Source organism: Amblyomma americanum, chromosome 5 (genome assembly GCF_052857255.1).
Source record: "Amblyomma americanum isolate KBUSLIRL-KWMA chromosome 5, ASM5285725v1, whole genome shotgun sequence".
In the NCBI taxonomy this organism is placed as follows: Eukaryota; Metazoa; Arthropoda; class Arachnida; order Ixodida; family Ixodidae; genus Amblyomma; species Amblyomma americanum.
In genome coordinates, this window is record NC_135501.1 from 165,782,532 (window position 1) to 165,806,709 (window position 24,178).

Sequence of the window (24,178 nt, forward strand, 5' to 3'; positions counted from 1 at the left end):
AGTATATTTAAATAAGTGGCAAAATATAATGGCACTATACAAGAATAGCATTAGTTCTTCATCAACAGCACCAGAGCTTATACTCCACTTCCAGTTATTAACTTGGCTTTAACAATGCCTGAAAGAAGATTGAATTCAGCAGAGTAGGCACTGGTGAAGAAAAATGATGTACACAATGTTCAGAAAAGATTTAATGCTTTGTAGACTACAGAACCAAAGTGAGCTGAATGCATTCTAGCCACAATTGAGAAGTGGATTCAGGACAGGCACAGTGCGTTTGGTGGTCTATCAGAGTGACAGAGTTAATATCTGGGGAAAGGAAGCATAGCCAGGAGCGGCAGATAATAAAATGGACTGATTAAACCAAGAAATTATTTTCAGGTAAACAATGGTTTGGTTTGGTTTATGGGGTTTAACGTCCCAAAGCGACTAAGACTATGAGAGACGCTGTAGTGGAGGGCTCCGGAAATTTCGACCACCTGGGGTTCTTTAATGTGCATTGACATCGCACAGCACACGGGCTTCTAGCATTTTGCCTACATCGAAATCCTAAAAAAAAATCGAAAAGAATGAACATGGTTGAGTCCAGACTGGGGTGATTTGAGATCATAATGAGATGATTTAGTCTCAACATGGGCTTAGCTTGGATGATGATGATGATACTTATGAATGGTCACTGTAGAGGGAGTTGTTGTCAAGTGTTGCTGCTTGTTGCATGCAGCCTTCTGAAGGAGGCTCAGCCCACGTCGGACAAAGGGGGAGTGCCAGGGAAAGAATCGACGACAGATCGCCACACCCGCTCAGCTGCTGGCCTCTCTGAGGGGCCCGAAGAGTCGCTGGAGTGCATGGCGCAGGAAGAACGGCAGCTGCTGAGCCGCTACGGGGTTTGGCTCCTGGTTGGCCTCTGCACGCCCGAAGACAACACTCCCCCTGTAATTGGCTCTTTCAGACCTTTTTTTTTCCCCCAGTTGTGCACTGACATATAGAACAGCAAGCTTTCATTATTGAGAGGTCATGCTAGGTGAGAGTTGAAAATTTTTTACATGGTCAGCTTTGATTACCATATTTACTCACATGATGAATGCACTCATGTGGTAAATGCATCTCCTACAACAGTCTTTCAAATTTCGGGAAACTGTAATTGACCATGGTGTATATTTTACGCTTCATAAAAACACATCGACGGGAAGATAAGTTCAGTTAGTTTCAGTTTCAACTACTTCAGTGCATCTGATGCTTAAAATGCAATGATTCAAAGAGAACTGATGCATAAAATTCAATGATTCCTACGTGCACACAGCGCGATAAGGCTGCAGCAGTGGCCGAATTATCTGAGGGACCAGGATAGGAAGCTTCCCTTTTCTTGCCGGCGGCGGTTCGAATCCACTCAGGATGAATTTTATTTATTTTGCTGCTGGATACTGTTGTCATGACGGTACAACACTCCAGTTGGCTTCACTCCTGTCGCTATGAGAGAAATTAGCTATGACATCTGTATTGCTGGAGAATGGTGTGTATGGAAGTTTTACTCCTGACACACCTCCCAATATAACACCAATTTTTTAAAGTTGCATTCACCATGCGAGTAAATACAGTAATTGATTGGTGATTTTGTCATGTTGGCTTAAAGGACTATAGACACAAATGATGCGATAGACATTAGAATACATAGATTACCGGGTGGTATTTGCCTACAACCAGTAAATAATTTATAATTGAATTTCTTTTCTCATTCTGTTTCGGTTTCAGTTTCATTGACCGAACAACAACTGTGATGCCAAGTTGATGTTTTGGTCACGTGATCTGCTAGAGAAACTGTAATATAATTGCTTGTATGTAGTTTTAATTCACTGCAACATTTAATCCAGCTTCCTCCCAGATCTGGAATGACAAAAAATGATCTGTCAGCAATTATATATCCGATTTTTTATGCCTCATGTGACCTAAACACCAACTAAGCGTCAGTCATCGTACGACTGATGAAACCGAAACAGCGTCAAGAAGAAATTCAATTATAAATTATTTAGGAGTTATACACGAATACCACAGGGTACTCAATGTATAACAATGTCTAATGCATCGTTTGAAAGAAGAAAACACGCAAGCAAAAATTTGGTGTCTTTAGTCCTTTAAATGCATAACAGGTGGAAATGAATACAACTCAAATTGATCAAAGTAAGGGAATCCCACTTGTATGGGATCAAGGATAATTCCTCTATGAAATAAACACTCTCGTATGGCAGTTTATCAGGTGTTGAATAGATGATATATGTGTGGTTTTATGCATACAAAAGGCTCATTTTTGTTTCTATTTGTGAGCACTGCTGTATAGCATTCTCCGTCGTATTTTCTCAGCCTGCATCTCGTGAATGTCAATTGATGCATCTACTAATTAATACACCTAATAATTAATTAATGCATCAATTAATATCTACTTGCTCAGATTCAGGTGAGCTTTGTTTGAAGAGGTACATACTATCTTATTGGCACTAGTATAGTTGGTGCAAGTAGGTTTACTAGCCTTAGCAGTGTTGAATGATGACCATTATTAAAGTGAAACAGTGCTTTTTGTTTTGCTCATTACGCGAAACATGGCATATTGGCCTTGCCTTCAGTTGCTATATTACATGTATAGGTATACCTTATGATAGCAAAGAACAAGATTGCTGTCCATTTGTGTACAGGCTATGCTGCTTCACTTTTATCTTTTTTTCAAGCTGTCACATTTCGAACTGCTTGGCTACATTTGTCTGAAAATATGTCAGCGGACAGGTGAAAATTCACTCTTTGAAAAGCGATCCTTTTTCAGCACTTTTCTGCCATCCGGGCAACAATTGTATGGCCAGGTTTTCAAAAAAAAAATATAATAAATTTGATTTGATTTGATTTGGTCTGTAGGCACATGCATCTATGGTCTCGATTTTTCAGGAGACCCTGGGCCGCCTCCTGGGAATGCTTTTTCAATGGTTCCACTACACGGCCTGCCTGCCAGATGGTATATGCTTTTAACCCGTGCCTGTGTGCTAACCTTAAATGACCTTTCTCATTCTTGCTACAGATCAAACAGGAAATTCACTAGAGAGGCTTAAAACAGAGGTAAGTCTATTGGACAGTTACCACCTTTTCCTAAGTTAGTGCAGACTAGCTTGTGAAAGAGTAAACCTCTAACTGACCAGTGTCAGGTGGAAGTAGTCCCCCTATGAATGCAGTGTACTTCAGTTTTACAGCGAGGTCCAGTGAGCGTCAAAAAGTTACCTTCAGTAAGGTGTTCACAACACTCATGCACAGTGCCCTTCTGATGTGCTTTACAGTACATCCATGGCTGGCTGATGGACATTGCACGGACCCACTTTGATGTTTTTGTGTCCTGTCTCCTGCCTCACCCCGCAGAGTATGCTCAAGTCGGAGGGCATTGGTGAGACTTCTCGTGATTGGTGACACCTTGTGCCATCAGTCCATTTTATGCTGTTCCGCACACTTACGTGAGCTGTGATGTCCATCGTCCTCTGTAATACACCACAGTTGCACATGTTGTTTTGATTTCTCAAATTCTCATAACTAGCACAATCAACAGCATCGTGATGTCATTTGCAGTGCATGCATCAGCGCCATCACATTAGTGTGCCTTTGTGGTGCTTATAGTTATTTATTTCCCTGATGCTGAGCAGTCCTATGGTCTTTGTCATCCCAAAACTAGACGTGGTTCAATTCCAGCCACGGCAGTCGCATTTCGATGGAGGCGAAATGCTAGAGGCACGTGCGCTGTGCGATGTCAGCTGCGTTAACGAACCCCAGGTGTTCGAAATTATCTGGAGCCTTCCACTACGGTTTCCCTCACAGCCTGAGTAGCTTTGGGACGTTAAACACTAGAAACCAAACCATAAACCATCATCCCAATACTGCGATTTCTGCATACTCAAAGCCTGCGAGCTCAAATCTGCGTGCAAATTAAGAAATGAAACTGAAAAGAAAAGTAGTAAGCAAGTAAGAGATAGAAAGTAGAGGACCGCTTACAGGCATTCACTTGGAGGAGTCACATTGTGCAGATAGTAGTTCAGCCTATCTTCTGCTTGTCCTTGTGGATGAGCATTCCGCCTTTTTTCGTGAATTGCCTGAGAGACCTGAACATGCTGTGCTCCACTGGCAGTCCTTCTCTGCTAATGTTCTCTTTTCTGTGCCTAGGGATAACTGGCCATGCCAGACTGACCAGATAAAGGAGGGGTTCAAGACACTCCTTTGCCTCGTTCCATACGACATTATCAACCGAGATGTGAGTGTTGAATGAATTGCCTTGCAAGTCGCATCACAATACCCGAGAGATTTTCCGTGCACTTTGCTAAGGTCAGATATCTAGGCATAAGGGACCGCAGCGGTGGCCGAGTGGTTGAGCATCCGCCTCGCATGCGGGAGGTGCGGGGTTCGATACCCAGTGCCGCTGGGTACCCACCGGTGATACGATGGGTACAGGCTTTCCCCTGGTCTGGTGCTCGGCTTATTTATGGTGAAATGCTTGGGAAATGGGTCTTTGACCCCACCTTGAGTAATCGAAAATACCTTGTGCCATGGTGCTCTTAGGTCTCAGATGCCCTTGCGCCATAAAAAATTCACAATCATCATCATCATCATCATCTAGGCATAAGGCGTGATTATTAGTGATGTGTATTTAGGGGGAATCCCCCAATCGGGACTTGATTTGAAAAGGGGGAGTATTAATGCGATAGCTTTTTAAGGCCCCATTGTCCAGAAATTTTGGCGTCGGCAGCGTCAGCATTGTGATCGAAAAATGACAGGCATGGCTCTGGCAGGTGGTGCCCAGAGAGCAACGTAGGAGGTAGGCGGGCCACCTAGATCACGTGACCTTGCGGCACCATCACACCATCAATTTTTTATGTTACCAGCCAGGCATAGCAATATGTCTACAAAGGAAGTTATTTCATGTTTGTCCAAGGAAGCCGCTTATAACAACCAATAATTTCCTTCTAGGTGTGGGAGTACATCATGCCGCATTGGATGGAAGCCTTCAGGTTTGAGATCCCAGAAGATGAGCTCTCTGAGCTCAAGATCCTCCTCAGGTGCGTTCCTTGTTCTTTAAAAAGAAGTGCCTGCGACTGTATATATTTATGTCTGAAATCTAGTGTGTTTTCGTCACTGATTATATCAGAGTGTCCTTCTTTATTGCAGCAAAGTCCTGGATCCAGACCTGAGCCCATTGGGGTTTAACATCAAGCAGATGTACGGATTCTTGACTGCCCGTTTTGAGAACACCACTGTGCAAGTGCAGGAGCAAGCACTGTACTGGCTACAGGTATGCCTCACCACGCAGGAGGAGCAGTCAGGTGGTGCAGAAGGGGCTCTTTGATGTAGCATGATGCCCATTGAAATTCTAAGCTGCTCTGCACTTCGAAGGCTTTGCTATGTTTTGTGACTTTGCTTTGGGTTTACACTCTAAACTCAAATACACCTGTATGGGAGTAACGAGGGGAGTAAGCTGTTCTGTAGTGCGCACCATTTTATAAAAGGGAGTGTGTTAGAGGACAGCTTACTCCCTTTTCACTCCTCTCTGTTTAGAGTGTATGTTGGGAATTTCAGTGTGTGTAAGCATGTGAGGATTTGACATTCTTTTGTGAGCAGGAACGAAAACTGTTGACATTTGTACAGTGTTTATTGCACGTGGTGTACGGGGCGTTGCAGGTTAATATACATTTCTTGTAGTGCATTTTGTTATTAGTGCGATATCATTAGAAGCCCCATGGGGCCAAAACGTGTTGTCAGTCGTAAAATTCATCATTGGCTGGAGGGTAGTGACATCACCAGATCGTAGGTGACATCACTTCCTGTGGAAAACATTGCGCGAATAACTTCGAGCAGGTGGCATAGAAAGTTTTATTGGCTTTCTGCCGCTTTCTCTGGTCCCAGTTATTATTGTGAGGTGAACAGCAAAAGGAGGCAGTGCAGTATATGTGACAGAATGACTTTCACAGTGCTGTTTGCCTCACACCTGAGCAAAGAGAAAGAAAAAAAGGAATTGTTGTCAGTGTGTTTCCATGTGGGACACCAAGGTCTCACTAGCTTTCCTCTTCCATTAACCAAAGTCTGCTTCCCGGTGGACTGTTAATGAGCCAGTACAAGATGCATGCATGCACTGCTGTCATGGCAGAAAGCAACAAATCATATAAATTGACAGTTATATTTTGGCTTCAGTGTGTGTTGGTAGTGCAGAAAATATTTGAAGGGAAAAATGAAAAAGTGCAATATTGAAAACTCAAATTATATAGAGAGAAAATGTTTGTTCTATTGCAAAGTCCTGGAGCAGAAAAGTGGTGAGGATGGGTGGAGGCCCGCCATGTGGATGGGGCAGCGAATGTCGTGTGGTACGTCGCCACGGGATGTGTCGACGGGATGTCGGTTTGACTGACATCACTCTGGGCTCCCCGTGGGCATGGTTTTCGAACGGTGTGAACAATGGGCCAAATTTGTTGATCCACAGCGGTGAGGATAATCGTGTTTTCAAAATTCTAAAAACTGATATGGCTATTACTAAAGGCCGGCTACAAATCTCTAATTGCAATCAGGTGCCTGTCTGTAACTGTCAAAAAGTTAAGTTAAATAACAGAAATTAGTCAATCACTTTGCTAATTAACTCAGTTCACCTGTCTTTTTAGATCCGCTGACACTGGTATTACTGCCGCAAAAAGCTTCTCTTTATCTCAAAAGCCTTTTTTTTTTAAATTAGTGGCAGGCTTCTCTGAAATACCTGGTATAATGCTTGCTGGAAGCTAAAGTTCAACGTTTTTTATATCTAGTTAGAGATTTAATCCTCCATGTGCAGGGTTAATTGCAAGTCATTGGAAGCGGCCTTTGCTCTGCAGTAGAATTTAGGCTACTGATGATGATAGTTATGATGATAGTGCATATTTCTGCTGGAAAGGGTGTCAGGGTGCATTTTTTATGGTCTCAAGACTTCAACTAAAGCCGTTCAAGTGGCCACTGTTCATGCTTGCTTGTTGTAGCTGATGCTTATCATTCGATGTGTATGTGTGTTGACAGATCTTGACCATGCTGGAGGTTCCGGTGCCCCTGAACCTGCTCTTCTCCATGTTCACATCCGGGGTGCATATGGGGGCACCAACTACGCCGAGTGATGCCACTGCCAAAGAAGGGCCTGGCCATGTCACTGGCCTCACACCCCGATTCCATCCGCTGAGGCAGGACACCACTGGTACGGCAGCAATCACTTGATGGCACAAGCTTGGTATCCAACACTTGTTGTTCACATCATTTACTTGAGGAACATGAGCGGAGTGAAGTAACAAGAGAGTGTCTAGTGAGCGATTAGCTGCAGTTAATCTCAGAAATCGTACACCTATCTTCTGAACCATCCCAATCAGCATTAAAACTCCCCTGGATGTTTGCAGGACATTCAGGCAGTTTCAGTGCCCACTGGGCTAAGAGAGGCATTAAGTGTGAAGTGGCTTGTGGCTGATGCTTGGCTGCACCTTATTTAACTATGGAAGCGAAGTCTTCATCATTCTGTGCAGTAGATGTGAAAAGCAGTCCAGGGTTCAAATATGGAACCACAGTGGTGACAGAAAGGGAAGGCACAAGTAAGACCAAGTAAGCAAGGAAGGAGAAGCTCTGTTTTCGAATATCACCATAACCGGAGTGATATTCTATTTGTATTGATTTCAAAGAAAAGAGTAAAGGGCCAAGAACACTTGAGACAGTGGGCAGGAGAGTAGTCTTGCTCACTTTCTTGTCCACAATTCAAACTTGCACATCGTCATTTGAAACGCAGTCAAATTTACATTGTCTGCACATGTCGATGCTTCAGTGCTGCTGTGGTTTCTCTCCAGGTACCATGCTTGGTAGCCTTGGCCTGGACTGCGACCAGCTGCCCAGTTTCCTGCCCGAAGATGCACCTCCCCGCGAGGAAAAGTCCGATGCCGAGGTTTCCCTCAGCTGCCACATTCTCATGGTCGACATACTTATCAAACAGGTAAGCATCTCTGAAGCATGGTGAACCAGGTGAACCAGATGTCGACAAAGTTCTCTAGTTAGGAATTAAATTAAAAAAATTAGCTGTGGTTTAACTACTGTGGAACCTGGTTAGAGAGTGAAAGTTGTGGGGTATCGGGCAACTAGACATGGCTTGACATCTGTAAAGTTGAGTACATTCTGGACAACTTCGCTACTTGTTGTATTGACACATCTGTAATTTACATGCTCATAATTAAATTATTCATGAATGCCTTTGCAATAACTCGAAGATACGTTTCTAAGATATCTGTGCATTCACTAGACACGTGCCATCTGCTGGACCATTGCCGTACATTGCATGTTGGGGTTTCAGTGGGTGCTGCATGACGGCGCTACGACTGCACGCCATGCACGAAGGCAATTCACCGGAAACGTACTTTGCTACTCACTTAATTGGGATATCTGTAATTTACATGCTCATAATTAAATTATTCATGCACACCTCAGTACATGTCTAGAAGATACGTTTCTTAGACATCTGTGCATTCACTAGACACGCCTTCATTCACTTACAAGAGTCGAACAGTTGTAGCATAGTGGAAGTGTCCCCGTCTTGCATGCCGGAGGTCCGGGTTTGATTCCCACCTACACATCAATTTTCTTCTGTTTTTTATTAATTGAGGCCGCTTCAAGGTTATATCTGGGTCGTACCTGACCTTCTAGGTTTGTGTGTGAGAAGTGGAGCTTTCTCCCAAAAATCAGATTGCGACCAAAAGTTTCTTTTATGATCTGGAGATAAAAATGTTCAGACCTCAGTGTGGGTCCGGTCTTTCAACTCAGTGGCATTTATCTGCTTGTGTGCCACAAGCCAATCCTGACATCAGACTAGCAACCTGTGTCGACTTGTTACCTTGAGTTTGGTGCTCTTTGGACTCAGATGACCTTGTGGCATAAAAATCCATCATCATCATCTGACATCAGACTTTGACTGCACCATGGTTGCTTTTGCTGGCATTGCTGTAGTTTGCCTGCCGGTAAGGGGGGGGGGGGGCAGTTGACCTGTACACCCTGCCATTTCTTCAAGTATATCACCCAAGTGTCGAATAAACTGCCATACAGTGGTCTGTGATGAAGAGAGGCAATAAAGCAGTTGCGAATATGCCGTTTTCATCCTTTTCACCGCTCCGCTTTCTCACAGAGCACTGTAATGGCTGTTTGTTTGACACTGTTATGACACTGTTTACCCCCTAACAGACACATTTCTTTTTTTTTAATGGTACCAAAATGGTCATTTAATACCCGTGCTCTCATCTGGTGGAAAATTACCGAAATGCTTTCGACAAGCCATACCGACCTTAAACAGGACACAGAGCACCTAAAAACATACCACAAGCTGGACTCGTCATGAGCTGGAAATGACAGTCGGCTTATGACGAGCCTGGCTCATCCAAGTCCACCAGGGTGTTAAAGAACTGACCAAGTGTACACCTGGCCAATACTTTAACAGTATCACAACAGTTTTGAACAAACGGCAGTACTGCACTCTGTGAGAAAATGGAGTGGCAAAACAGGGTTAAAACAGCAATCACTTCAAGTGCATGTGTGTATTTTCGGCTGTTCACTGCCTCGCTTCATCGCAGGTCAGTACAGCCTTTTATTCGACACTCGGATGATACTGTTAAACAATTGGCCGGATGTACATATGTGAATGCATGGTGCAACATGCGAAAGCCAACTCTTTTTATCGCCAGCTCTGGCCAGGCTAATGGTGCTCGTTTTTGTTAAGGGTTTTCTAGTCAGCCAAAACATGTGCTGAAGCCCAACCTTGCGGCTCAAGCATAATATTTAAGGTTTATATGTGCAGCTAAACTCCCCAATCATGACAGAAAGCTTTTGCATATTACTTAAATAACACAACTGGAGCAGAAAGTTCCAAGTTGCCCGTGCTTTGTTGGGCACTGTTTTGCACTAGCAGAGGCTCATAGCCTAGTTATGGATGTGCAGCTGCAAATAAGCTGCACGTTTATAAAATTTACCGAACACAGCTGAGCTAATGGCTTCATTGTGATTTTGTCAGCCAGCAGATGTGACATCAGCTTTAATTTATGTAGCTCACTCCAGGCTGTTGCAATGGCACAAAGGGTAGAAGCGTAGCTTTTGAGTTACTGTGTGCCATTGCCATCAGAGTGTTTACAGGGTGTCACAAAATGAGCAAAGCATCTCACAGTCATTACAGCTGGAACTTGCATGCACATAGTGCATTCATTAATGATGCAGGTCAAGCGTTCTCAAACTGGGCTTTGGGAAACCATGGGGTTCGATCCCCAAACACCTAAATCCATTCATGCCGTAGTGCCCTCCTTTCCTTTTACCAATTTTATTTAAATGTGATACTGCTTAGCCCTTGCAGAGTGTTCCAGAGTTGAAAATAAAGTTAATAAACACTTCACACACATTACATGAAAACCCTTTCTAACCTCTGCTGTAAATTTTCAGCAGATTGGCACCCTGTGAACACCTGGGCATCAAGACTGATTTCTTCAGCAATATTTTAAATTATAAATGAAAATTTGAATACGTATATCAGTTCTTAGTGTTTAAGGTTGATTGGCATTAGGATTGATTGTACGGGCTGATACTCATCCAGGAGGCCGTTAGTACAATTTAAGATCCAGCTTTAGATGTTTATTATAAAGGTCATAAAGGAATTTTGGGCTATTTGTTTTCGCACAGATAAGGGTTGTAGTCCGGGACTGTCGAGAAACTCAGTCACCAATTGCGTTCTTCCGTAACATGAAAAAACAAACCTGGCTGCTAGCCTCTGGGCCGTTTCTAGTTTCTAATTTATTCACCTGATTTTAACTGTGAGGATCACAGACAGTACTTATGTATTGCAACGTTGGCCTAATAATTTTTTTATAAGCTTTAAGTTTGACATTACAAGTGACATCATTCTTGGAATGATATAGTAGTACTGTAATTGCTTATACCTGACTGTTTCAGTATATAGCCAGCTATTAGTAATTGAATTTGGGCATTCTTTGAGGGGCCTTGCATCCGCATGCTGTTTTTTACTGGACATGTGGGGTTTCTCAGCACATTTTGAAAGTTGTTTGGGTTTTCCCAAGCTAAAGAGAGTCCTTGCCCATCTTTTGGATTATTTAGAGGAGATCTGGAATAGTGTCAATCTTGACAGCTGTTTTTGCTGCAATGTACAGTGGCTTCGTTGTTCTTTTGCAGCTGGAGCTTCAAGAGATAACCGCACACCGGGGCTTGGCCACGAATGAGGCCCGTGAGATCCTGTCTCTGCTGCACTCCATGCTGAGGCTGCCGCGTGAGCAGCACCAATGCTGCCAGACTGGCGCCGGGGGTGGAACCGGGCCAGTGCCAGTGGCGTGCCTCTTCTGTGAGATGACCGCCATCTGGTACCAGCTGGTGCTGTCTCTCATAGAGTTCTTCTGCCCCGTCATGGAGGTCGCCATGGCTGACGTAAGCAGTGCTTAACACCTGTGACATGCTGGTTGGTCTCATAGCTTCAGGTACCATCATAAGTGCGACTACGTTCGTTAGGTGTGAACCAAAAGCTTGTTGAATCTATTTATCATGCAATATATATTTACATCCTCATGTTATGTGTGTACTAAAGTACCCTTGATGCTTGTCCCAAGATCCCTTTTTTGTCCTTTTTTCTGTTTTGCTATAGAGGACAGTTAGACTTGATGTTAGAATTTTCGGAAAATTAATTTTTCATGAAAAATATACCAGAAAGAGCCATTATATTACAAAGGCTGCTGTAGTCGTTAGTACCACCTAGTACCCATTCCATCCTGTGCCAGCTGTATGCCCTTTTTGTTGCTCCATTTCGTATCGACCTAGCAAGGCTCCATTGGCTTGTGTCATTATACTGTTAGGTTTTTATGTTGCCAGTTTTCTAAGCATCTAACATACTGCGGGCATTTATAACAGCATTTTGCATTGTTCTGTCCCGCCAGATCCCCACAGATCCGTCAAATGTGACCAACAGCCACCCTCCCATCTCGCCCAAGCCACTTCTCAAGGAGGACCCACAGCGGTCCTCCTCAGCCACCCCACCACACAGGACCCAGCCAACCCTAGCCCCTCTGGCAGCCCTCAAGGAGCCTGCGATACCAACTGTCCCTGAAAGCCAGGTCAGTCTCTGTCTGTGCACACTCCTGTGGTACCTCAGCTAATGCTTTTTAGGAAAAGGGCACCACCGCATATTTTGCAGCGAAAGCTACATTGGCCACGAGCTCGCAGTTTCGCCGTGCTCGCATTCCCACCGTGGTCGCACCGCACCACGTGACCAACCACGTGACTGGTCACGTGATCAACCGCTTGGCAAACCACGTGACAACAACTAGCCAGACAACCAGACTAACCTGGACTTGCAATCAAGATTAACCAAGGCTAACCAAGCGATGCCTTAGCTTTTTCTATGTATATCTTGGCATAGCCGAGCTAAGCCACTGCCAATTTATTAAGCCAACATGAAAGGCCTTGTGTTCTAATTAGACTTTTCATTTCAATTTTGTTTCTTTATTATGTTTACATGTGGCATATGATAATCTGATTTATTGCATATGTTATGACAAGACTGCTGCATATACGGTTGCTGACTGATTTTTCAAACTTGAAAAAGATGTAAAAATTTTTTTAAAAGCAGACCCCTTATATAACTATGTGATACTATGAATGGTTTCATTTTACTGTCTAAATAATCTAGATATCTGAAAGTTCAATGTCCAAGAAATTTTTGGCAACTGTAGATGCCACGTACATGCCATTTCAGCCACTTAGGATTTCTATGGAGGGCAGATTCATGAAAATCTTTATGCTGTACATATACGATGAACGTCCTTCTGGTATTTTCATTTTGTACACAGCATTTATTCGTATCCTGTAAATAGTATTGGATGTTTTTGTGAAGGGGCTTATATGTGCATCACTTCGCACTTCATCACTGTCATCTGGAGTGACCTGCCAAGTTTACAGCCAGGCAGACCTCTCAAGTTTGATGTTAACATTTGTGCGCTGAATCGCCTGGTTTGAATCTCCCGTGCTATTGCCATGTGCAGGAGAGCCCCGATTCGGTGGTAGAAGCAGAACCAGTGTCGCAGCCCACTGAAGTGCAAACTTTGATGACAGCTACATTTGAAGAGTGTGCTGGTCACCTGGATACAGTGGCCATCATGCCCACGGAACAAGTGGTCACCGCCTTCGCACGTGCCGTCACGCTTACTGAAGATGATGTCCGTAAGGGCCTCTTTCTTCCTTACAGTGGCATCTGGATGGTTACTTACGTTCACGTTCCTGGAGTTTAGGATCAGCTTAGCAACACCACTGCTTTGTGCAGCATGAAAAACATTTTGCTTAATAGTGATCTTCGTAACAATTTTCTTACTAAACCGTACAGTAGCTCAGTCTGCTGTGAAATTTCATGCCCCTAACATTTGTGTTGTTGGTCTTTTGTGCGCAGGTCACGCTTTTATTCAATATCTTTTTAGCACCAGCTATGCTTGTGATATTATATTATGTATGTGCACAATGTTTGCAGCATTTTCTTGAGCTATCGCAGTAACCACCAACCAAGCTGCACTTCTTGATGTAGCATATGTGAATGTGGGCCAACCATAAGCCACATTTGTTAGGTGCGAAGATCATCAGTGGCGCTTATGAGTTAGTATGCTACTGCTCATTTTTTTCCTTGCTTGGTGCGCCTGTGGTGATAGTATTCATTGCCATTTAAGTAGTTTAATGCTACAGCCAAGGTGAACAGAAGGGCCTCCTTTTATGTTGCACAAGCTTGTTTGCCTTTGCTTAATAAAGGTTCATTCATTTCGAAGCAATAAGGAATGAAATATTAGATAAATGCAAGTATAGCTTCTCAAATTTTTCTTTAAGGCAGTCTTTCTGATCACATACCTATAGTTCCAGTGTTTCTAACAGGAATACTAAGGACACCTCCATCCCATAGTTGTTCTTAGTGCAAAAAAAATTCTGGCTCTTTCTTAGTATGTGGATTTTTGAGCAAACGGCTCATCTATTGCTGAGAAAACTGCATTTAAACATTTCCCCACCACTTGATTCAAACTCGTGATGTCTACACCGAAAGGGACTCCGTGATCCCTATTTTGAAGTGAATGGTGGCATAGCCTAGCCTCTGAGATCTGTGACAAAATCCCCCAAAAGTGACCAAAAAAGATGACTTTTTTGAAAATGGTTGTATCTGCTTGTGTACCTCATTTTTTTATGCTGTTCCAGAGTTTCATTGCCGAAATCGACCTGGAAGTACTCTTAAAAAAGTTATTTCATGAAATGCAGCTGCTCTGCATTGTGGGAAAGTGGTCGAACAATGGCCGTTATTCTGTGCTACAGTTTTCTGCTAGATGCTCACTTTATGAAGCAGCTTTCTTCACGACTGTTATATCTATTCTGATCCCGTTTGTTTTGTTGAACTTGTAGGATTTTAGTGCAGGTCAGGACATTATTTTTAAAATTGGTGAATTTTAAATTTCTTGCATAAAATTTCCTTCTCACTGTAGATACGTGAACAGACACTGCACCCCAAAAAGTTCAAAACCAAAATTTGTGATTTGCAAAAAAAGTTCTAAGCATGCCTTGACCTGTAGTACGAATCTAGGAATGCAATAAATCTTGAACCAGCCTGTTGCCACATTTTCTTAACTCTGCAGCCTTTTCATGAGATTTAGAGGAAAAATGTATATATACTATAAAACAATTTTCGGGAGATATAACAGTCAAATTTTGTTTAAGTAGTTGTGAAATAATTTCTAATATGCTAAAAAACGTAATGTAAATACATAAAGAAATTTTCAAAATTTTCTTTTATTCTTATTCTTTTATTGTTAGCATTCTGCTGCACATTCGGTAAAATGCTTTCGTTCTATTGTTTTTTACTTCATGACATATATGCATGGAAGTGCGAATTCGGCTGCAAAGTTTCGGTTTGTGGTCTTGGCTTCAGTGGATCTGTAGCTGATGCTGACTTTTTCCTTTTTGCAATTTTGCAGCTGAGGCAAAGTGCACCGTTGCATCGGCAACCCTGGTTGATGAGAACGATCGTGCTGTGATAGCCCCCGAGCCAGTTGAGGACTCATCATTTTGGCACACCAGCCAAGGAAAATTTCGCTTCACTATTGATGAACTGCCTCCTCAGCTTCGCGTCATCTATGTGTTGCTGAAGGTATGGACTCACAAGCTTTTTCTCGAAAGGAAAGGTTTTCAGCAGTCATGAAAGGATGCAGTATTTGCTCAAGCACGCTTGCGTACAAATTAAAGTAAAACACAGAGCTGTTGACTACCAGCTGAACAGTCAGTGTTGAAACTGCTGTCCTGGTTAACAGAATAGCTTTTTGAGTGCGTATGATTATCTGATTCAGCACCAGTGGTCTGTTTAGTACTCTCTGAGCTGGGTTTATGAAAGAAGCACTCATCTTGTCATGACTGCCTACCATCTAACTACTCCCAGAGCTTTGATGTTTTTGAACTCTGATGTGGTGCTGAGTGAATTCCACAACTTGCCTGTCTGTTTGCAGGAGATGGCAGTGCATGAGGATGCCGACGTTTTGTACCACCTGCTAACGTGCCTCAAACTACTCAGCCTGCATGCGGAAGTGCTGAACCGAGCAGCCCACGACCACCGGGGCTTCCTCATCTGGTGCCAAGAAAATCTTCTGGTTGCCAAGTTAGTCCCACAATTTTTATTCCATACTGCCTTGTGCTGATATGTTCTTCGACCCTTTTCTTGGTAGCCTAGTTTTGGCAGGAAGCCGTGCCACTTTGGGTTTTGTAGCGGGAGCTACACTAGGCTACCGGTCAAGCATTTCACGGTGCATGTGAGAGGCCAGTTGTGCACATGTGCTACCATGGTACATGTGGCAGGCCAGTTGTGCGCATGCACCATCACCATGGCGACCGGGAAGGAGGAGTGGGTGCACCGCACGCTTTGTCGTTTCCCTTCCTCCTTTATCCTTTCCTTTACGGCACGGTTTGGGTGTCGAGCGAGATATGTGAAACGGTTACTGTGCTTTACACGCTCGCGGCCCCATCTGGCATGACGTCACACCGCGCGGCTCGCCGCCACCACCATTTGGTATGATGTCACACCGCGTTCATCACCCGAACCGTGCGTCTTCGCATGCGCAGCATTGCGTATAAAAGGCGGAGATGTAATCGGCGGCTGTATTGCAACGCTTGATATGGATGCACAGAAGGAGAGTCCAGCTGCTGCTAAACGGCGGTATGGACAAGAGAACAATAAATCTTCCAATCCTGAGGTTGTCGCCTGGCAGTTGGCCACTCAACAAAGAGAGAATGAGCGTCAGACGGCGAAGAGAGCAGCACAGACGCCCGAACAGAGAGAGGAACACCTTGCCAAACGGAGACACCAGACTGCCAAGCGTAATAGACGCCACATAGCCGCCGAGATGGAGCCTATGGAAGGCGTCAATCAATGGGAACCAACCGAAGAGGATGTGAAGGCCCGTCGTGTGACTGATCACACCATTCTAGTATCCGAAAGGGTATCTGCGACCCGGACATTTCAAGTGGACATGTCTCTCATTGCTAAACATACAGTGCCAACAACAAGCTCAGCTAGGCAAACATACCTCCCACTATGTAGATCCTGGCATAACGGAGCTAAACCACTGCCAATTTTTTAACTCCTGTTTTGTGTTGTTTACTGCTGTGCCAAGCAAACAGCCTCTGTCATGGCTTCTCCTTTCACCTATGGAATTTGAATGTTGTAACTGTATAACTTATGTTCACAGTAGCTTGTATATTTACTCATCCTTCACAACAAATTTTTGGTAGTTGAACTGTGCACTGTGTAAACTAAATGTTATCAGATGTGGCTAGTAGACTGGTGCACAACTGTGTTTACATCATTATGCTACATGGTAATCATTTAAGCTGTGGTTACATAATTTTTTGCTCCTTTACTCATTTAGTGCTACTGCTGGAAAGCAATGGCTGACACATATGTAATAATTCTCCTATCTTTGACAGCTTTCTTACTGCAAGGCAAGCAGTTGTCAGCTCATGCGAAGAAGCTGATCGTTTCCTGGGTAGCTATAGAGTCACCAGTGCTGGAAGTCACTCACCCAGTTTATCTCTCTTGCTCTTTCTTTCTATTTTTCTTGAAATAAGCTAATCATGGCTTTAGCTAAGCAGATATACTAGCTTTGTTCCCATGGTGTCTATTGCTAGACTTCTCATTCACACATTCAGTATCCATGCGAGTTCATGGAATACTTCATGTTTTAGAACAGGCAAATGTTATTATTACTGACATTAGTAGAAATTTTATTCCGATTTTTTGTGTGTGCGTGCGTGCACGTGTGTGTGTGACAAACCCTCTTTTACTGTTCTTGTTATGTGATGCTGCAGAGCCATGTCTATTATCAAGTGTAAAGCAATAAACCCAGCGGGTTCTGTAATACCTTATAGGCAATAATGACCGAGGGGAGCTGTGCGTGTGGCGTTTATTCACAGTCATTGTCTTTTTTTTGTCCTTGTTTTGCGCAGCCTTTGGAAGCTGCTGCAGGCAGAGTTTTCTCAAATTGCCCGCCTGTGCGTGCCGCTCCTGCTGCACTGTGTGACACTTCCAAGTGGCATGGACATGTTCTGGAAAGCAGTCGAGGCTGACTTTCACAGCGAGAACTGGAGAGACCGCTTCGCCGCTGGTAAGTGCAAGCAATCAGGAGCAAGGCAGCAAAAGTTTCTGATCTTTGGCAGCTTTGTGTTATTCACTGCATGCATGTAATAAATTTTTGAGCCCATTTTTTTATTGTGTGCATAAAAAACATGCATGAAATAGTACAGTACGATTCACTCTCATTATAATTTGAAACTTGAAAGGAACCAAGAATTTGTTATAATTTTATGAAAAGCAAAATATAGTGGAAATCTTTTTAATAGGCTTGATGTTGATGGGGATGACAGTGTCAGTTCGAGTTAGCTGAAAGTTTGAATTATTTGAGTTTGAATTAACGAGGCTTCACTGTAATGATCACAGGGCAAGAACCGGGCTGGTGAGTTGCTAATACTTAAGAAATTGCTCATTAGACTTGTTACAGAAAGACAAAGGCTGCGACAGAGGTATGACTGGACAAGTAACGCACTTTGTCTTTGCCCTTGTGTTTATTTTTTTTTTGTAATCAGTTCAGCACTTTAGTCCTTAAATAGTGGTAACACCAGAAGTGCAGTGCGACATTTTGTGCTTCTCTTGTTCACTGGTTCTCTTGTGATGATGCAGTGGAGAAAGTGACCATGATAGCACACTTCGTGGAACCCAACACAGTCAAAAACAGCCCACTACTTCAGTCATCGCTGGCCAACGCGTTCTCCTACCTGGTCCACTGCCTGGATGACATCCAGGCTTCAGTGGCTGAGAGAGCCTTGCTGTCCCTGGACAGCATTAAGACAGCATCTCTCAAGGTGAGATGTGCATGCCCACTTCATATAAACGACACATCTCAAAGGAGAAATCAAGGATGTAGATAAAGGCCAGAACGAGATGTGTGCCATAGTCAGGCTTTTAACTTTGCAAAATATAGTTATGCACTCAGATGAGGTGCTTGGAGATGGATAGCTAGCACAGCAGACGACCTGTATGTGCCCCTTGTTGCAACACCATTATCTCGATAGATTGTCCCACCGATGACATTGTTTTTGGTTCTTTGCCCTTTCTTGCACAGCTGCTGGTGTGGTGCCTGGAGGCGCAGTTCGACACGGTGATCCTGGACCGGCCCATGATCTTGCAGACGGTGTTCCAACTCTACAGCCATCTGAGCGAGCGGCGCTTCCTCACGTGGGACTTCTTTCTAAACCGCTTTGACGCCCTCTTCATGGAGGCTCAGATCAGCCTCGAGAGGAGCGGCGAGATCAGTTACACTCGAGGTACGCCACTGGCCTGGACGATTTCTCTTTCGCAGTATTCCCCTAGAAAGCCAGATGATTGACAGCGTTAAGATATGTCGGAGATCAGTTTTCTTGGTTTAAGGAAAACATTAACTAGTTTTGCAATTTTATAAACTAAGCAAACAGTTTTTGCATGCAACGGTGGGGACATGCCACCAAATATACTGACGACGTGTTTAAATGTTGACACTATATTGAGTTATGGTTTTTGTTCGCTCCTAGTTCTTGTGAGCTGTTATATTCTAACCAGTTCTCAGTTATTTCTTGATTGTAGTTTTCACCAGATGTGAACTGAGCAAAATGGCTTGATCTTTGATATGCAGAAAGGTATTAATGGGAATTTGAGCACAAATTGAACTTTGCCTATATTGATGGATTATCATATTCTTACAACAAGAAATTGGAGGAGAAACTTAAGCTCTGCCTTATGGGTATGACATGATAGCGTTAATGGATTAATGTCCATATATGCAGGATTAGTCATTGGTCATGCAGAAACCAGTGAAAAAAATGTTCAGGAGCAATATATAAAAAATGTAAAGGACAATGCTGGAATCATTAGAGATATTTCCGCTTGCATTACAGCAGTAGCCACAGCAACAGTAATACAAAAAAAGCATCCTGCAGAAACCTGCACCTGTAGATGGGTGTGTGCAACACCCTTTTGTCTCCCTAGGTAGAAAAACTGCACTTTGTTTTTTCTTTTATTGTGTGTGCGTGTTGCAGACCTGAAGAATAGCAACAAGAACAGCGAGGTGTTCCAGCGCAAACTGAACCGAGCCCATGAAGCTCTGTCGTTGACGCGTGCTGGCCGCACACTCACAGCCAGCCTTGGAACGAAATGGCCTTACAAGCGTGCCATGTCTGCCCCCGGGGGCATGATCTCACGCCAGGACAAGATGGGTGTGTCTTTGTTGTTGTTGTTGTTTACAGTTTTGTGAACGCTTGACAGACTAACATCCGCTCATTCACTACCTGTGCATATCTTCATCAGTGCAGTGCTTTGAACTGCATGTCCGGTCAACTCTGGTCATTGTTTTCACTGGTGCATGCGTGTGCATGGGAGGATGAGAAGGAGTGGGGAAGCAAAGAAAGGACCAACTAATGCTCCCACGCACATGTCGTTTTGGTTCAGCAGCAGGCCTGAAAAGCTCGAGTGTTTCGGCACCGCTCAACAAGAGGCACCTTTAGATGCCAGAGTGGTACTCATAAATGATATGTGAGGTCTATTGTTTAAAAGCCGCTACAGGCTATTGAAAGTGCTGTAATGTAAAGTGTTGTGTTTATTTTGTGTGCAGTATTCTTGCTTCATTTGGGAAAGGACAGAAAGTGATGCTTACAATGAAAAGAAAACACTTTACACACTTTTGGCTGCTAAGTCGTTGTTCTTCAAATTTCAATACTACTTTTTTTGTTGCATATTCTGACATGCATTGCAGTATAAGTGCTTGCAGAGACAGTTTGGTTTTTGTTCTAACAGGCAGGTCATATATATGCTTGAAATAAGCACTCTTCTTGAAAATAAGAAATGCAGAAATTGCTTTGAAGAAAAGCAATAAGCTAACAATAAACACTCCAGTGAGCAAATATGCTGGTTAGTATTTCTTGCGTAGGCACATAATTCGAATTGCGCAGATCAGTCGATTATTAGAACTAAAGTTGCACTAATGTCTTCAGTTCCTCATTTTCATTGGCTTACTTCAGGCTGTGTAGGTTGACAAAGACTGCACTCGTGCTTTAATTTCTTCCCAGTTGTTGACAAAGAGAAGATATATGGGCGCCAGTCCTCCGCTCCTGTGCTCAAGAGGAAGAGCTCTCGGATGAGCGCTGCTGGAACATTCAGTGGATACCCTTCTATGCAGCATTTCCCAAACAGCTTTTTTCCAGGTGAGCAACACTTGCGAGCCGTGATGTATGTTTTATGTCAAGCTTGGGAGTGTGTTTTGTATTAAGTATAACACTTTCCTGAAATGACTTAAGTACAAAGTGGCTCATTATGCACACCTCTGTAACAGTGGACAAAAATAGTGACACCTGCGCTTTCCACATTTTAGAGTGCAGTTCTTAGACACCTGTTCCGGCATTCCACACCATCGTCAGTGTCGTCGGCGTAACCGGTTGTCCAAGTTACAGAGCGAAATGCCACCTGGAAGGTGACCACCACGGGAAGGGTGGCTAGCAGCATAACACGCCATCCGTCAGTGGTGGCAGGTGGCGTGTAAAGAGCTGCACTCAAATCTCGCATTACTAGTGATTGTAGTCATCTGTCAATTTTTTGCCATTCTGAGGGCTAAGCACTGAGCTTTCAATGACTATTTGTGTGTGGACTAAAAAATATTGAGAACAAAGCATCTCATATATAGTACCACTGTAAACAAATGTTTTCTGTGCACAACATCCCTCTGTACTGTATTCTGATTTTCTGTATTCTGCTTTTGATGAATAAACTGACAAACCAATAAAAAGTTTGCAGCTAAACTGGCGTAAGTGAGCAGCCTCGATGTATTTATACTTAAAAAAAAATGCATAGGAGTCTCATCAGTGTCATACTCTGGTCACAGGAGATTGGCCACTAATTCATTCTCCTATGAGCAGGAAGAAGTTCCCAGTATGTTACCCTGTGCTACACGATATGTCTGCTCTCCCAGATGGTAACCTGAAGGATATGGCTCAAGAAGAAGGCCACTTTCTGCACGTCGTGCACCGGGTGATGGATATGGAAGACCACGACAAGGACACGCTCCACCTGCTCATCTTCCTTCTCATGGAGGTCAGCATGGCATTTTATATAATTTAGGGCACACATGAATATTTTTGTATTGCATTTTTCCTGTACATAGTATGTCCTTGGGTCATACATGAAGAACTCCACTACCATTAGCCTCAACACTAGCATATCAGTTGCAGTGGTCTCCTGCTGACTACTAATGTGGAGTTTTATCATTGAACAAAGCATGTGAGGGCTTACAGGGTCTGTGTACTTATGCTGAGGAGCTGTTGGTTACGAACACTTGCATCACATCTGTAGCACACGGTAATAAAATTACCCATTGACAAGTAATTTTAAAAAATTACAAGAACCAGAACCAAAGGCTTTAAATGCAGGGGTTCTAGCACAGGTGCCAATCAAAGTTGATGAAGTTGACTGTAGGTGCCACAGCTTGGGGGGCAGTGGTTAGTACCTGCAACAAACACAGATTTACTCTGTACCTTTAGTCTGGTTTCTTTTATTTTACTTCGTTTTTTAGATATGGTTAGCTTAATTTTTGAGCTCATAGGCGCACTAATAGACAAAACAACTTACTGTTGTTTGTGGCATATTCACTTCAGCTAGCAGAACTTGCTGGCAGCTTAAATTCTGTACTGACTGTAGACTCGATTTTTTCTTTCCTATCAACACCTCCTTCTTGCCGATTTGTTTCCAATTTTTTTTCTGCTTGAAAACCCTTAATAAAATTTCTTTGGTTGCATCACTTTTTTTTTCTAACGCCCACCCTCTTTTATTGTTGTTTGGTTGGCTTCTTTCTGTTTGCTTTGTTTTGTTGCTTTTCTGCTGCTGCTGCTTTTTTTTGCATTCAAACCTGAAGTTTCTCTCTAGACCTGACCAGTCACACCCGACTGAGGAGAAAGCAATGGCTAGGAACCAGGTATGTGTACCTACTGCTTTTTCGTTTTGATTGGTTTGCTTTGGAGGAACTTGCTGTTGGCCTAGTTAACATTTAGATTATGTGGTTCATGAATTGTAGCATAAAATGAGACAGAGGTTTAGATGTTCGCAGGACTTCTCAAGCTTCCAACTAGCTGTTTATATAAGTAAACTCTCTAAATAAACAGTCTTTTCATAACTAATCTGCTAGTGGAAAGATATGTAATAATTACTAGTTATGAGAAAAATAAAGGCACAGTAAGGACCTCACTCAGGGTAAACACCCAAATTTTGATGGAAGAAGGAATAAAGAAGTGGCTTAACTCTTTCTCTACTGTGGAAAAAATTGCCTATTTTGTGGATTTTTGTTTAAGTTTCTTGGTCCTAGAACTATGAGGTTTTGCATAAACATGAAGCCAGTTAAACTATTTTTAATAATATGGGCTTCGTTAAAGTGTTGCATGTCTTCTATAAAATTATATTTGCACAATCAAGTTTTTTAGATAGAATTTGAACAAAACTTACAAAGATATGCTTATATTAGGAAAGAAAAATTTTTTAACGAACTTTGGAATCTATAAAGTGTCTGCGCCTATCCAATAGCAAATAGTTCTGAAAAAATCGGAGTTCATGCTCGTTAAGTTTTCTAGCTAGAAAACAATCACTTTATGACCTAGAGTTGGGCATGCCATTGGGAAGAACAGTAGCGCGCACCCTTCTCAAATCCTGCCCAAATGATATGGAAACATTACAAATGAGGCAAATAACATCAGTATTGTCAGCAGCATTTTCAAAACAGCTGCTGAGTTGGGAAAAACATGCCCAAATAAGAAACTAATTGAGGCGCTGCCACCAGTGTTCTGAGCTGGTTCTTCAGGTCTTCTTCGCCCTCCTAATTAAAGTTTAAGGGGGGACACTGGTCTTTGGGACCAAAAAACGACCCAAAAATCAATTTTTTTTAAATGACATTTTAGGAGCTTATAGCTATTATTCTTCAACTGTACCAGTTTTCTCCTCCAGGAAATCGGTATTTTGACCATAAAATTTAAGTTAGACCACTGTGTGGCCTCAATTTGTGCAGGAGTAGGCGATTTAACACAGTGCAAATTTTGGACACCTGGCTGTCTTAGTACGTCAATATCTCAACGCCTAGGACAGATAGACATGCCATATTGTTTGCTAAGGGAAGCTGGAGGCACAGTGTACGCAATAATCGAAGCACAATTGTTCAATCACGCTTCAAGAATTTGTAATTTTGCAAAGTTTATCGATGCACGATATTCACACTTTGAATGCTGCTATTCTAAGTGCTGTAAAGTTACTAATAAGGGCAAAATGGAAAAACTGCTTTGATTATTGAACTCTTTACTCACCATACTATGTTGCCATGGGTTAAAAATGATTTTTATTCAGCCTTTTTTTTTTGTACTGAGAGACTAATAAATGACTAATTAACATTAATGACCTTTGAAACTAATGAATTAATTAAAAAGCAATTTAATATTTGAAATCAGTATAAAAAAACTGAGCAACGTGATAGAGTTTCATTAGTATTGGACTAAAAATAAGGAAAATAGGTCTAAGACCAGT

At 42.8% G+C, this 24,178-nt stretch overlaps 1 protein-coding gene across 2 annotated transcripts in view; it reads left to right on the forward strand.

Moving 5' to 3' along the window:
• The window catches only part of unc79 (UNC-79 domain-containing protein), a 75,592-nt gene that overhangs the window by 16,316 nt on the left and 35,098 nt on the right, over positions 1-24,178 (forward strand). For both annotated transcript variants that reach the window (XM_077665693.1, XM_077665695.1), the window contains 21 exons: positions 722-932; positions 2,929-2,995; positions 3,059-3,096; positions 3,312-3,415; positions 4,183-4,270; positions 4,984-5,072; positions 5,182-5,305; positions 7,048-7,219; positions 7,854-7,996; positions 11,218-11,466; positions 11,970-12,146; positions 13,074-13,251; positions 15,030-15,202; positions 15,555-15,703; positions 17,548-17,705; positions 18,278-18,459; positions 18,720-18,921; positions 19,669-19,845; positions 20,695-20,829; positions 21,591-21,712; positions 22,530-22,589. In XM_077665693.1, coding sequence (XP_077521819.1) covers positions 722-932; positions 2,929-2,995; positions 3,059-3,096; positions 3,312-3,415; positions 4,183-4,270; positions 4,984-5,072; positions 5,182-5,305; positions 7,048-7,219; positions 7,854-7,996; positions 11,218-11,466; positions 11,970-12,146; positions 13,074-13,251; positions 15,030-15,202; positions 15,555-15,703; positions 17,548-17,705; positions 18,278-18,459; positions 18,720-18,921; positions 19,669-19,845; positions 20,695-20,829; positions 21,591-21,712; positions 22,530-22,589 — 2,998 coding nt within the window. The remainder of the gene's footprint in view (positions 1-721; positions 933-2,928; positions 2,996-3,058; positions 3,097-3,311; positions 3,416-4,182; positions 4,271-4,983; positions 5,073-5,181; positions 5,306-7,047; positions 7,220-7,853; positions 7,997-11,217; positions 11,467-11,969; positions 12,147-13,073; positions 13,252-15,029; positions 15,203-15,554; positions 15,704-17,547; positions 17,706-18,277; positions 18,460-18,719; positions 18,922-19,668; positions 19,846-20,694; positions 20,830-21,590; positions 21,713-22,529; positions 22,590-24,178) is intronic.